This window comes from Pelecanus crispus, chromosome 9, assembly GCF_030463565.1.
Source record: "Pelecanus crispus isolate bPelCri1 chromosome 9, bPelCri1.pri, whole genome shotgun sequence".
Classification (NCBI taxonomy): domain Eukaryota; kingdom Metazoa; phylum Chordata; class Aves; order Pelecaniformes; family Pelecanidae; genus Pelecanus; species Pelecanus crispus.
Genome location: NC_134651.1, coordinates 15,577,387 through 15,590,928, shown reverse-complemented (window position 1 = coordinate 15,590,928; position 13,542 = coordinate 15,577,387). Strand labels below are relative to the sequence as shown.

Here is a 13,542-nt window from a genome sequence, read left to right as displayed (position 1 = left end):
TGCGTATAACCATGTGTGTATCTAAAATGAAGAGTTATGAATACTGCTAAGTTACTGACCTACATAATGCTTTTCTTTCAGATCCTGTTTGACCAAACCCAAAGATCAATTAAAGCACAGCTTCAGACTTTCGTTAAAGAGTAAGTTAATTTGCAAATGTAATGGGAAAATTATTGGTAAAATTTTAAAAACAGCTGATTTGACTGGGTTGGTGAAACATCTTTCTTGAAAATCACCAGCCATAAATTGAAAAGTGCATATTAAAGCTCGTCAAAAATCACCCCAAATCAGTGAGGCTTTAGATCCAGCTGCAGAAATACTGAAATAGTATGAATTACTGATCTTAATTACATGTTGTCATTGTCTAAGCTTAGGGGAAAAAAGTGCTTAGCAAAGCTTTTCCCCAGTAAGCATGAGATGCATTTATTTAATTTTGGATTTTGTCTTTTCCTCGGAAGAGAAAGACAGAGCAGCTTTTATCATACTTTTGTATGATTTCCGTTTGATCCAAGCATTTATTGAAGAATATGAAAACAAAGAAACTAGCAATAACAGTCACGAGCATGGTCTGTCTAGAGTATCTTTAAAGGTTTTTTTCATGCTTTGGAACTCATTTGTTATCCCTCTTTCTTTTTTCTTTAGAGATATTAGGAAATTTAAAGATGCAAAGAAACAATTTGAAAAAGTTAGTGAAGAAAAAGAGAATGCTCTAGTAAAAAATGCCCAAGTTCAAAGAAATAAACAACACGAAGTAGAGGAAGCAACTAATATTTTGACTGCAACACGGAAATGTTTTCGACACATAGCTCTGGATTATGTTCTTCAGGTAAGTGCAGCAATAAAAGTTATTTTTCAAAACCATGTTATATAGAGAGATCTGTCCTTTAGAAGTTCTTATGGTAAGCTTCTCAGAAGCTGTGGAGATTCAGTGAAAAAGGAAGAACTTTGTCTGCAAGTAATTTCTTTTTTTAATGAAATCTGAGCAAAATTAATTTACTTGATGCATTCTTACTGCTCAATGCTTCGGTATTCAGTGTTGTTGCTATAATGACACAGTTTAATTTTAAACTTGAACATTCATTTTGAAAAAACAGTGTTTGCTTGATACTTACCTAAATGTATTTTGTGAGTTACCTATGCTGTAGTTCCTTATATATTTGAAGTAAAAACTGTAACCTAGCCTAGGAAATACAAATTACCTGAATAATTCTGATATAGGATGTTGGCTACTGCTACAATTTCAGCCATTTGTTTTCAGTTTTATTTAACAAATCCTACTTGTCTAGAAGCCTTGGAGTTTGGCATTGTGCCATAGGGGAAATCAAGAACTACTCTTTTGCTTTTTAGTGCAGCTCTCCATCTATAGGGTGTTGAGAGGTGTTCTTTGTCCTGCTACTTTGAATCCTGTGAAATAATCCTAAATTTTCTGTCGATACTTACAAATCATCTGTTTCATAGTTACCCACAACTACAGCAAAACAGGATTATTGCAACTTGGATGGTGCAAGGGGCTGGGGGCTCCTAAATGGGTCTGAGCTTCTCCTATGATCAAACACAGAACAATCCTTTAAAATTATGTTAGTTTTATATTAGACGTTATCATCTTGATTTGTGACAGTCCAGTCAGTTATTTAAAGCTTAGTTAACCGTTCTTTAAGTTGCATGTATTACCGGTAAAGTGAAATGGAATCAATCTGACCAGCCCAGGCAAGCGCACAGATACGGTGGTCAGTGGTCAACACTGAACTCCTGCCATTTGTACACTAAGGACAAAGTTCATTTTGATGTTTAAAAAGTCATGTGAATTATGTACCACTTGATTACTTGTACTGACATCAAATAGTAGTGGGGCAGGGGGGAAAGCTGGCAGTCATTATATAGGCCAATTCCTTCTGTGCGCACTGAACTGCAGATTGTTTGCCTTCTGGAATTTGTATGTTCAAAGTATGAGCAGTTTGTGTGATAAAGTTGCATTTATAGTAGCAGGGAGAAGTTTCAGCATCTCTTAATTAATGCAGGCAAAAATGAATTCAGCTTTAGGAATTCTTTCTACTTGGGTGACTCTTTTCTTCTGGAAAGGTGGCTTCACAGCTATGGTCTCTTTGTAGCTATATTGGCTTTAAACTGTACTGCAAAACCTTTGCTTTCCTTCCCCCCCCCCCCCCCGCAAGTTGAGGGTTTGTTCTATACAAACAAATCTTAATTATTTTTGCTGCAGAAGGTTTTCCAAAATACTGACTATTTAAGTATAGAAGTACAATCTGGTTTTGATTATAGCTTCAGTAAGTTTATTTCTTTTGCTGGAATCTTAAACTGACATAGAGGTGTTAAATTACAAAATCATGCATGTTTCTGCTAAATGGGACTTTTAAAGTAAAATCCGTAGTTCTGGATTAGGGGACAAAGAGGATAGAGGAAGTAAGTGAATGTGAACAATCAGTTATTTTTTCTATGTAATGTGAAATTCTTTGAGTTCTAGGGCAACACCATGGGTTAGTGACTTCAGCTAGCTTAAAAGTGCTAGAATATATGCAAAGTTACTTACTGAAATGATTACGATCTTGCTTGTTTCAGAGGCTGGGGCTGTATCCCATTTTTGGGACACTTTAGACAATGCCAGCCCGGGGGGCGGACATGCTCCTGTCCTTTTGTCTCCTCCGGCAGGAGATGGCAGTGGTGCTGAGTGCAGCTTCTTTAAGAAGTTGGTGAGCTGGGTTAGCTTACACTGTCAGAAAGGGTATTTGAAACATGTTGAATTCAATCTCTTGAAAATGGGTACCAATTTTCCTTGCTTGAAAGGTGTATGATACTACTTCTAGCTAGCATGTGGTGTCTTTATATTTTCCCTTCTAACATAAGCAAGTTGTGACTATCACTGAAATTCTAGCTTCACAAGCTTTTTCTGATTGTGTCACTTAAATACCATGACAAAACTAGCACGCATCTTCTTTTAATAAGTGCTTTGTGAAGTCTGGTATTGAGTTATGTTCTTCTAATGTTTTAAGCTTTGATATGATTACTTGGAAGTAATTTGAAGTTTACTTCTGTGGGGAAAATTTGCAAGTAGAATAAAATAAGTTGCTTGTTTGGTTTTTTTGTCTGTTTTTTTTCCCCTAGATCAACGTTCTTCAGTCTAAGAGGAGAGCAGAAATCTTAAAATCAGTAAGATATACTTTATTTTCTTTATGGAAAATATTTAAATACATCTGAAATGAAAAATGTGACTGCAAAGCAGTATATTAAAAATTTAGTCCTTTTACCCATGAAAACATTACCAGTACATTTGGCACTTTGGTGGCAGTCAGTTTGGCCTTTACTGTAACTGGGCATAGATGCTTAACTGGTTTTGGCAATCCTTTTGGTTCAGTTTTGAACACTTTAAGGTTTTCACTGCTGTTGAGTCTTTGGTATGTGTTTCATGGTTAAAATCAAACTTTGTCTGCCAAGAATTCTGCTGTTTAGCTCTGCTATATTCATTTATAAACAGTAAGTACTTACAATCTATTCTAAGATGGATTAATCTCTTTCTACAAAATGGTATTTTTTATGTACATAGCATATTGTAACAGCAAATATACAATATGCTTTAGTATGGTATCTGCTAAATTAATATACAGCTGTATCTGCATGCTAGTTTTCTTCTGATTGTATTCCACTTTCTGCTTCATATTATCTCTGTAAAAAGTTTACTGAGGTAGAGACTGCCAAATTAAATGGTGCTTTTCTTTCAAAGGTCTAAAGTTGCACTCCCATAATTTCCTGGATTCCTTTAAATAAAAAAAACTTTAGTTGGATCACAGCTTTATAGCTGCTTGCCATTGTGCTCTGCAACTTCCCAACTTTTCTTTTTTAAGACTGGGCAGTCTTATCAGCTATGTCCATAAAGGTTATGGTTTTGGATCATTAGTAAATATACTCTGTAGCCCCTCTCTAACTTACATGTCCTAGTTAAACAGGAGATAACAAAAGTTTCAAGTGACATGAATTAGAACTAATTTTCTGCCCTTAAGCAGATTTATTTTGTTTTGTTAATGGAGTTAATCCTATTATCTAATTTCTGAGATTTTTGGCTTGGTTCTTTGCTGTCTTCACCTTACATGTTTATTTACAACATTGGAAGCTCTATGAGATACTGATATAAAATTGCTAGGACGCAATAGAGCACAAATTAATCCTGGAATTGTACTTTAAGTTTGTTCATGTGGATTAGTTAAGTGATATATTTATGTGATATCCAATGTATATTTATCCTTTTAAAAAATACACTTTTTTTTCCTTCTAGATGTTATCATTTATGTATGCCCATCTGGCTTTTTTCCATCAAGGCTATGATCTGTTTAGTGAACTTGAGCCCTACATGAAAGACCTTGGTGCACAGGTAACAAATTACTTCAAAAATTCATAACTATATGCTGGAGTGGATGAAAACTTGATGTATGTGTACACATCGGGTACGTCATAGATTTATTCAACAAAAAGGGAACTGTAGTGTGATAAAGGCAGAGCATAAAAATACACTGTAAGTGGTTTGAATGAAAATAGAAACTGAAAGTTGTCTGTTTACTAAAATTAATACTACCTTTAGGATTTACATACTTAAACATAGCCATGTAGTGCCATTTGAGGTACTCGGGTATTCAGGACACTGGATTATTTTGTTTTAAATTTTTTTGTATATGACCCATGTTATAAATATATTTAATAATAAAAAGTAGATTAGTGTTTTTTTCTTCTACTTGCCTACATTATTGACTGTATAAATTTTGCAGTGTGCCAAAAATAAAATTGATGTTAGCAACTTAGACCACAAACCAGAAGTCTGATTTTAATAAGTAGTGCAAAACTGAACTCATACACTGAATCCTTCTTGCCCAGTTTTGTTGTTGAAGTTTAAGAACACACAATTGCAACTTCTGGGTTTTCAGTGACGGTCTCATAAAAAGGTTAGATGGACCACAGCCAACTGCACACAGGAGATGTTGAAAGTGGTTATGCAAAATAGATTAAGAACATACAGTATTCAACTGGAGATCTGTCTGTGGTGCAGGAAGAAGACTCAGCAGTGTCTTAAGACTTGTTTTCAGTGCAAGTTGAATAGGCCTGGAAATACTTGTACAACACCTTTTTTTTTTTTTTTTTGCCTCTATCCAAGGATTTGCAACAACTACACTGATGCAAAACCCTCTATTGCTACTTCCCAGCCTGATCCACAAAACAAAGCCAACCCTAATTCTAAGTGTCTATCTAGATACAAGAGCAAATAAATGACAGCAAACATTTATTTGCATTCGTCTCAAGTAGATACGTCATTGAATGTCTAAGAAATTACATTGTTCTGAGCTGGTTATTCCTGTCACAGCGCTCTTGTAATCTGTGCCCCTCAACCTGCTTCTGTGTCTGCGCAGTGAAGCAGATTGGGAACTGTAGAAAATAACTCCACAATCAAATGTCTGTAAATAGTTACTTTTCTGCTAGGCTAGTCCCCAGTCAGGTTACTGTGGGTCTTAATTACTTGTACAAACACATGTCAGGAGGTGTGTGCTCGTGTGTGTGCATGCGTGTGGCGAGCACGTGATGGAGCTAAGAGAAACGGGCTGCTTGAACTGGCACTGCCGTCAAAAAGCAAAGTGACTGTGCAGCGATGGTACAGCTACAGCCCTCCGTGTGTGGTGTAATAGCGGCACTTGAAAGGTTCAGGTGCACATGACTCTGTCCTTAGTTGTGCCTTCTATTTTATTATTTCACATCCTTCCATTTTGGGTTGTAATTGTTGAACTCTAGTGTGTTGATAGTATAGAATGTGTATCCTGTACCTTTGCAGAAGAGGGGATGGGGAAAAGAGACAAAAACGATGGAGTTAGTAGTGGTTTATGCTACCAGCTAGCCTTTAATGTTTCCATTTCATTGAGATTATTTGAGCAAGGAACGCAAGGTTATTTTTGAATGGCTGGTCATCCTTTTGCTTAATCTGGTAAGGAGCATTGTGTAACATTCATTTCAGTGCCAGTATCGTAGCAACTGAAGGAGTTCAATTTAGAAAACTGGAAGCTGAGAATGTTTAAAATATATTGCAATTGGAGCAAAGATAGACTGAAGACCCTAAAGTTGTACAACTTGCTGAATTATACTTGTGGCAGACCTTGACATTTAGGTAATGGATATTTTTCATGATAGAAGCAGACTTGTAAATAGCTTATGAAAGTTTTACCAGTTAATGGCTTTGCAGTTTGTATTGGTTGAAGCTTCTGCCTTTAACAGGTCAGAGAGAAGGTATGCTGTGACATAACAAAACAGGGGTTTGCTAGATTTTTCTGAAAATACTGTCAGATTTTTTCTGTTGGTGAGTTTTCATTCCCAGGTAAATTTTGTTTATGATCTTAATTACAACATTTAACAGCTCCTGAGGTATTAAAATTGAAGTGATCTTAAATAGTACGGTTATAATTTTTAATTTCTTTTTTTTTTTTTTGTATTTTCAAAATAACCGGTTTACGTGACAGAATAGGATTGAGCAGTTCTGCTTTCTGGGTATTTTAGGTCAGGGTAGCATTACTGGTGAATCAGATTACTGTAGGGGAATCCTTAATGGCACACAAGTGTAATACAAGCTTTGGCACTTTTCATGTGAAACGTGGTATTAGTTTAAAAAGAAAACCTACTTGAATTTTCATTCTGAGATGACTGTTCAAAAAGCTAAACATTTTAGCCTGACTTAGTTCTGTACAGAATACCACTTAGAACACTACATGTTTATAAAAATGCATTTATCAGTAAATGCAGTATTTTGAAAAACCTAATTTTTTTGAAGACTACCCAGTAGCGGTATAATGACTGGGATTTTGATAGTTAAGTTGTGTGATTGGCCACAGCTCTTGATAGTTGTATGCTGCTGTTCTTATTTTTAAGACAGTTGATGTGCTGCTGACCTGAGTAAGAAGAAGAAATTCTGGTCTGAGCTTGTAGACTGGAATTGATGCAATGTTTTCTTGATAGTAAAAACGTAAATGATGAAATGAGCTGCTGTTAAGAGATTTTTGGCACTTACGCTGTGGTAAATGTATCCTCAAACACTTCAATTTAAAGATTAATTAGAGGTAATGGCCCTGATCCGAACGTGGCTACCTTCTGTTTGATCTAGCAGGGTAGGAGGAAGAATTTTGGGGGGGCCATGTGCAGATTCCTGAATCTGAGGTTTTAGCAAGAAACTTGATTCCTATAAAGTCTTGAACGGCCCTTGGACCAGTGCCCATCTTTATCACAAAAGAACTGGTTTCCCAAGGTTCTTGGTGCAAAACAGTCTTTGAGCACAGTGGCAGCCCAGTCTCTGTTTTAAAGACTTCTAAAACAGATGGACTACTTCTATCATTTTAAGTCTCATAGCTACATAAATATGACGTCTGGACACTTCACTCTTTAACGTGTTCATCTTCACAAATACTTGTAAGGTGTGAAAGTGCTGGTATAGCCATTTGAGCCAGAGAAGAAGCCAGGGAGAGAAGAGTTAACAAAAGTAACAAAGTATGGAATTGGATCCAGATGTTCCAACTATCTGACAGCTCCTTAATTGTTGGAGACTGTCTAACACAGGCTGTAAGAGCTAGTTGTTGTCCCTTTTTTTCCTCTCATTTATATCATTTCAAGGAGGGGAAATTCAACACTGGGGAAAATGACCAGAGTTGGCAGGGGTTCTCACTTGTGGTTATGAGAGTGGGTGGAGGCGATCCTATTTGTGTGTGAATTAGAGGTTCTGTTAGTCAGAGTGTGCCCTCTGCCACGTGACTGACTTGAGCTGGAAAACTGCTGTTGCACACTGTTCCTGGTCTCCTTGTTCTAGGCCTGGAATAGAATGAGGTCTGTCCCACAGATGTAAAGCTGCGGGCTGTACCGCTGTGTTCAGTATTGCATCTGCATCGTTATTCAGTAAGATGCTGTGACTGGGGTTAATGGCAGTCTTGTATTACAGGCTGAATAAAAGAGGAGCTCATCAGATTCCATAGCGTGTCACATAACTACCAAACTAACTGGTCTTTTAGGCAGCATCTGCTCCTCCACTTCACCATATCACTTATTTAAAGATCAAAACCAGAAAGGGCAAACCCCCAACCTACCAAACCCAAAACTTACTCTCTTACAGGTTATCTTAAACTTCCTACCTTTTTTCCTTCTGGTTTTAAAAGGCAAAAGTTTATATGGTAGTGCTATGGACATGGTTGCAGCAAGTTTTTGGTAGCGTCTTTTTTTATTATCACAGACTTTGTAAGGATGCTAACTTAAATCCTCTCTGTTGTGACAGTCTCTCTTCTTTGCAAAATCATATTGTTGTTATTTCTGAAACTAGAAACAGTTTGAATGAGTCTACCTAATATTTCAAGGAATCTTGCTCAAATACTGCTGGTGACCTGATCAAAACTATCAATACAAAAGCCTGGTTGAGGCAGTTCCCCCGCTTTGTGGAGGGGAAAAATCAGTAGCATTTGCTCCTTCTAGTTTTTGCTGCTAATGCCGGTGCTGCTGCATAGGCCAGTCAGCCAGCAAGAGCAGCTAAAGCATGAGTCATTCTCTTCGGAGGCTGAGCACCAATGCGGTATAGAGTCGCATATGCTTGGCACCATGCTGTTCTTTGAAACATTTCTTCTAAGGCTTACAAGAAATGTACACCTTTCGTAGAGGTTAATTCAGGATGGTAGTGCAGTGCTTTAAACGAGGCTTCAGTGGTTTTTCAAGGTAAACACTTTGACCAGAGAAGTAATTATATTATGCAAATAAAACAAGTCATGCAATGTCTAGACATAATGTGTTCTTTTTTGTCAGCATTATGAAATCTACTGAGCCAAATTTCTCTTGATATCTAAAGATCCAATTTTCTGTTTCTCTTTACAGCTGGATCAGTTGGCTGTAGATGCTGCAAAGGAGAAGAGAGATATGGAGCAAAAGCACTCCACTATTCAACAAAAGGTACTTGAGAGAATGTAAAAGGCAGACTGCACACACATTTTTGTATCTCTAGCATCTCTCCCCAGCAGTGCATCTCTGCATTGGAACTGTGAGGGATGGTATCTTCAGTGCAGAGAAATAGACTTACACATCATTGAGCATAGGGTTGGATCGCAGATACTCATTTTGTATTACAGAACAGAATTTTATGTTTAGTTTTGACTGAAACATAAATAGAACAGTAGAATTCATTTGAATGCTGTGACTCTTACATTTCATTAGAACTCTTAATTCCTATTACATCTTCGATTCAATATAAAAGTTGCTATCTTCCCCTCCTGTGTGTCTGTAGAAGAGGTGTGTCTGCTGCACAGACCTGCTGTCATATGTATCACTTTCTGGACTGTGCCAGATATGAGTGCAGCACTTTGATGTAGTTTGGCAGCTGCTGTTGCATATAAACAGCAAAAGTAAACTTTTGTAAAGGCTGTCTAATGTGTGGTGTTCAACTGTACACAAATACGAAAGTCATAACATTAAATTGCTGTTTTGGGAAGATTTGTATGTGCAATAGTTCTTATTTTTGCTTGTTGAGAAAAATGTAGATAAATCATGTTGCGGGGGGAATGACTTCTGTTGTTTGGATGTTTCAGAAGCTCTAGATCAGTATTGGTTTTGCAGGTATAATGCTAGAAGTTAAAAATATATCCACTGAACTCTCCGGTAGTGAGCTAATACTGCAGGTACTTTTGAAAGGGATTAGATACCAGTTTAAAGGTAATGCAACACTTCTTACTCTCATTCAAATACATTCTGTATCTGTTCAGGTGACATAAATTTAAAAAAAAAAAAAGCCTGATGTAAATGAAATCTGAGTAAATAACATGTTTTCATTCTTGAATTTAAGATTATAATTGTAGGTAGCCTTAGTAGGAGTCAATACTAATGGGAAAAGGTAACACTTTTGGTTGCTGAAAATGTTTTTGTCGCTTCATCCTGTCATTCCTGCAGGAGTTGGTGGGAAGCATTAGGATTGCTGTAACTGTGAAATTGCGCAGACACCATGATGGGTTTTAGGGCAGAGCTGATGTGCTGTGTTTGGAGACAGACAGGAGATAACTACAGGCAAGGAAGGGGAAGAAAGAGGGGAAATGGGAAAGAGATGGAGCTTGAGAATGAACATGGATGTTAAAATTTTAATCTGTTTGGGCTCAGTAGGCCTAGTTTCAGGAGTGGGCAGAAGTTGAGGGTTCTGCTGTTACAGAACAGTGGTGCTTGGTGAAGGATGTAAGTTATGGGCAATTATCTTTTAATTGGCCGTAGAAGTAATAACTTGTTACCGTAAATTATGGTCATTGCTGTTGCCAATGGTGTTTACAGTCTCTGTTTTTTCTTCGAATGCTGCTTAAGGCTGCTTTACAGGTAAAGTCCTTCTAATAGTATTAATAGTTATTGAAACTTCTAAGGTTCATGAAACTTGCTAACTTTATCTGTGTGTAATATAAATATTCTTGGGTTTTAGTACAAATGGCAATCATAATGAGTTTGTATATTGTTCCTTACTATAATTGAATGACAATTTTACGCTGTCTCTAAAATATAATCAGGGCAGTCAGATTGTGTTGTATGTTGTCCTCTGAAGTTCTGTGTTTCAAGTTGTATATGTTGTCTCCTGTCCTTATCAGTGAAATCATTGATGCATTTTGGTGGTGATAATGCCTAGATTAATGTGTATAGGCTTTGGAGGGGATGCTTTATTAGAGATTCCTTTTATAGCTCATCAAATCATTTTCTTGGTTTCTTAATCAAATCATTGTTGTCTGATTGTTTTTTGTCTCCTCCTACTTGCTTTTCCCAACCTTCACACCTAGTGTGCTTCCAGCTCATCAATCCTGAAGTGCCTTAGACCTTGAATCTTGTTCTTTATATCACTATTTGTCATCTGGTGAACCTGAACAGGATGACAACCTTGTTCTCTGTTCTATTCTCATGGCTTGTCATATTGCTTTCTACCGGGCTGCCTCTTAGGCATATGTTCCTGAATCTTACACAGCCAAATCCTTCCTTGTTTTATAACTACTGAAACTTCTGCTTCTTTTGTTGAATATTCCATGAGGTATATATGCATTTAATACACTGAAGTTTTAATCTAATGCTTCAGAATGATGCCTTTTCTTCATTGTGTGGATAAAGAACAGTTCCTTTTCTGAAATGTATAGGTAAGTGCACATGTGCACACACCTACCCACCCACTACCTGTGTTTGCATATATATGCATGCAGAATAATTGCACTAATTAAATAACTCATCTCACTTTTCTTTATAATCATCATCCTATTTAATATAGGCTGTTGTCTGAGAGGCTGATACAAAAGTCATGGAAGGGATTGGTCACCACTATAGTTTGATTTCTATTTTAAAAGAACTGTTGTCTGATTTTTTTGTTTGTTTGTTTTAACTTGTGTTCTAATTACTTAGCAAATATGCAGGAAACAATTTTTTAGTGTAAGAAATTATTTTTTCTGTATTAATCTGGAGCAACACATACTATGAATTAATGTAGAAATGTCATGATCATTCTGGGAACTTTTTGGAATATATTTCTATAGGGAAGGATTTATATCGAGTGGTGTCACAGTGTCACAGAGCAGTTTGCAGCCCATTGCTGTAGTAACATGTTGAAATAAGAAATAATTTAAAAATCGGTTGGACCTGTAAACAGCATCATGGCTTTTTGGTTTTGTGACAGAGGTAATGTTTTGTTCTAAAATGAGGGAGGTGATACAGGAAAAATATTTGCATTGAACTTCAAATAGTTTTCGTTATATTCAAATCCCTTTTTCATTAAAAAAAAAAAATCTGCATCTGAAGAACTGCTCAGGAAACAGCTGCAGTGAGAATGATTCCAAAATTTTTAACACCTTGAGTAAACAAGGTGATAGGAAAACATGCTACGACAGTCATAAAGCAGGCATAAACCAGAGCTGCTATTGAGAAGTAGTGCAAACTAATTCCTGTCTCAAAAAAACAAAGATGTGCCAGTATTTCAAGCAACTTGTCTGCCCAGTGACTATCTCATCTTCTTTCACTTTGTCTTGGACTGTAAACTTGTTACTTGTTGTGTCTGTTGTTGTTTTAAGCCTTTCCTTAAGGGACTTTCAACTTAAGCATGACAAACATCTCTTCTGCCTATGGGATGGGAATAGAAGCAACTTTCTAAATGGGGGGGGGGGGTTGCACAGTTAGTGTCTTCTGTTTAGTATATGCTGGAGTAACTTTTCAGATTAGTGTTTTCTTTGGTACTTATGCTCCCCCATTTACTGTCTTTTTAAAAACTTTAAAAATTCTGGTTCTCTAGAGTAAAAAACATATTGAATACATACTCAATGTTAAAATGCTGATACTCACACTCCCTAAGATTTCCATGCTTTCGTCCTGCTAGCAATCCTCATATTGAAAGTAAATCAAAAACTCTGCTGCTGAAAAGTATGGGGGTTTATGTTTTGATAACAAGGAAATTATATGTAGAGAAACAGAAAACATGCAAGCTACAAAATGAATCCAGTATGTGTGATAAATTGATAAGTTCATATGAAAATGCATTCACTGAAACACTGTCAAGAATAGTAAGTATTCTGTGACCCACAAGATTAGTATTAATTGTGGAAATGAAAGTTGTTTTTTCCATTGCCAGCTGATTTGCTATCATTCATGGATATTTAAAGGAAAAAAAAAAGGCATGAAAGCATGCTGTACGCTTCACTTGTATCACCCACTTCTACATGTTTCTCTTCCAGTAGCTGGCCAACCTTGAAAAATGTGTATCAGAATAGAAGCCATAGCTATTCCTTTCTTCAAATCTGAATGAAATGTGCAATATAGCACTTCAGGGTAACTTTCATAATACTGGCTTAATTTTCTTAGTTCTGATTAGGTGAAATATACTTCAGTCCTAACTGACACCTAATAAATAAATAAATTATGTTTAAAATTCAGTCTTTATCAGCTGCATGTTTGCTTAAGGAATACAAAATTCTGAATCACATAAAGTGACTGGGTTTATTAACATGTGATTCTCTTATGCAGGACACTGGAAAGATATGGATGTATTTCTCTCTACCCCCTGACTATTTTTCATGATTCACTAAACTTTTCCATGAGCCAAGATAAAAATAAACTATAATGTGACTGCTTTTCTCCTATTCTTTAATTATAAAATAGCAGAGACTGTAAGATCAGACATGGCTTATCTAGTTCCTTTTTCTACTTTTATCAATGAATTTTTCTGGGTAAAGCATATGGAAGCTTTACTCCCTTGTCCCCCAGTTGGTAGTCTGCTATCTATAGTTAGGAAAATACTAAACATTTGTCTGTATACTGTTGTGCCTTTATCTCCTCTATAAAGGTGGAAGTCAATCAGGGAAGCCATTAAAAATGACACTAAATGCACTTCATGAGGAAGGCTCAGTATTTTAGACAATTTGGACTGAGTGTAGCATGATAAATGATCCAAAGGAGTTTTCCTGTCATGCTTGTATATGTCTTCAAAGCGTAAATCTAGATTCGTTGGAAAAGACAGTTGCATTTTCTGCAGCAGTTCTCCAAACC

The 13,542-nt window shown here is 36.5% G+C and overlaps 1 protein-coding gene across 3 annotated transcripts in view; it reads left to right on the top strand.

Annotated features, from left to right (window-relative positions):
• Positions 1-13,542, top strand: part of ACAP2 (ArfGAP with coiled-coil, ankyrin repeat and PH domains 2) — a 71,363-nt gene that overhangs the window by 27,533 nt on the left and 30,288 nt on the right. For all 3 annotated transcript variants that reach the window (XM_075716285.1, XM_075716287.1, XM_075716288.1), the window contains exons 5-9: positions 82-140; positions 643-826; positions 3,118-3,162; positions 4,283-4,378; positions 8,881-8,955. In XM_075716285.1, the coding sequence (XP_075572400.1) occupies positions 82-140; positions 643-826; positions 3,118-3,162; positions 4,283-4,378; positions 8,881-8,955 (459 nt within the window). The remainder of the gene's footprint in view (positions 1-81; positions 141-642; positions 827-3,117; positions 3,163-4,282; positions 4,379-8,880; positions 8,956-13,542) is intronic.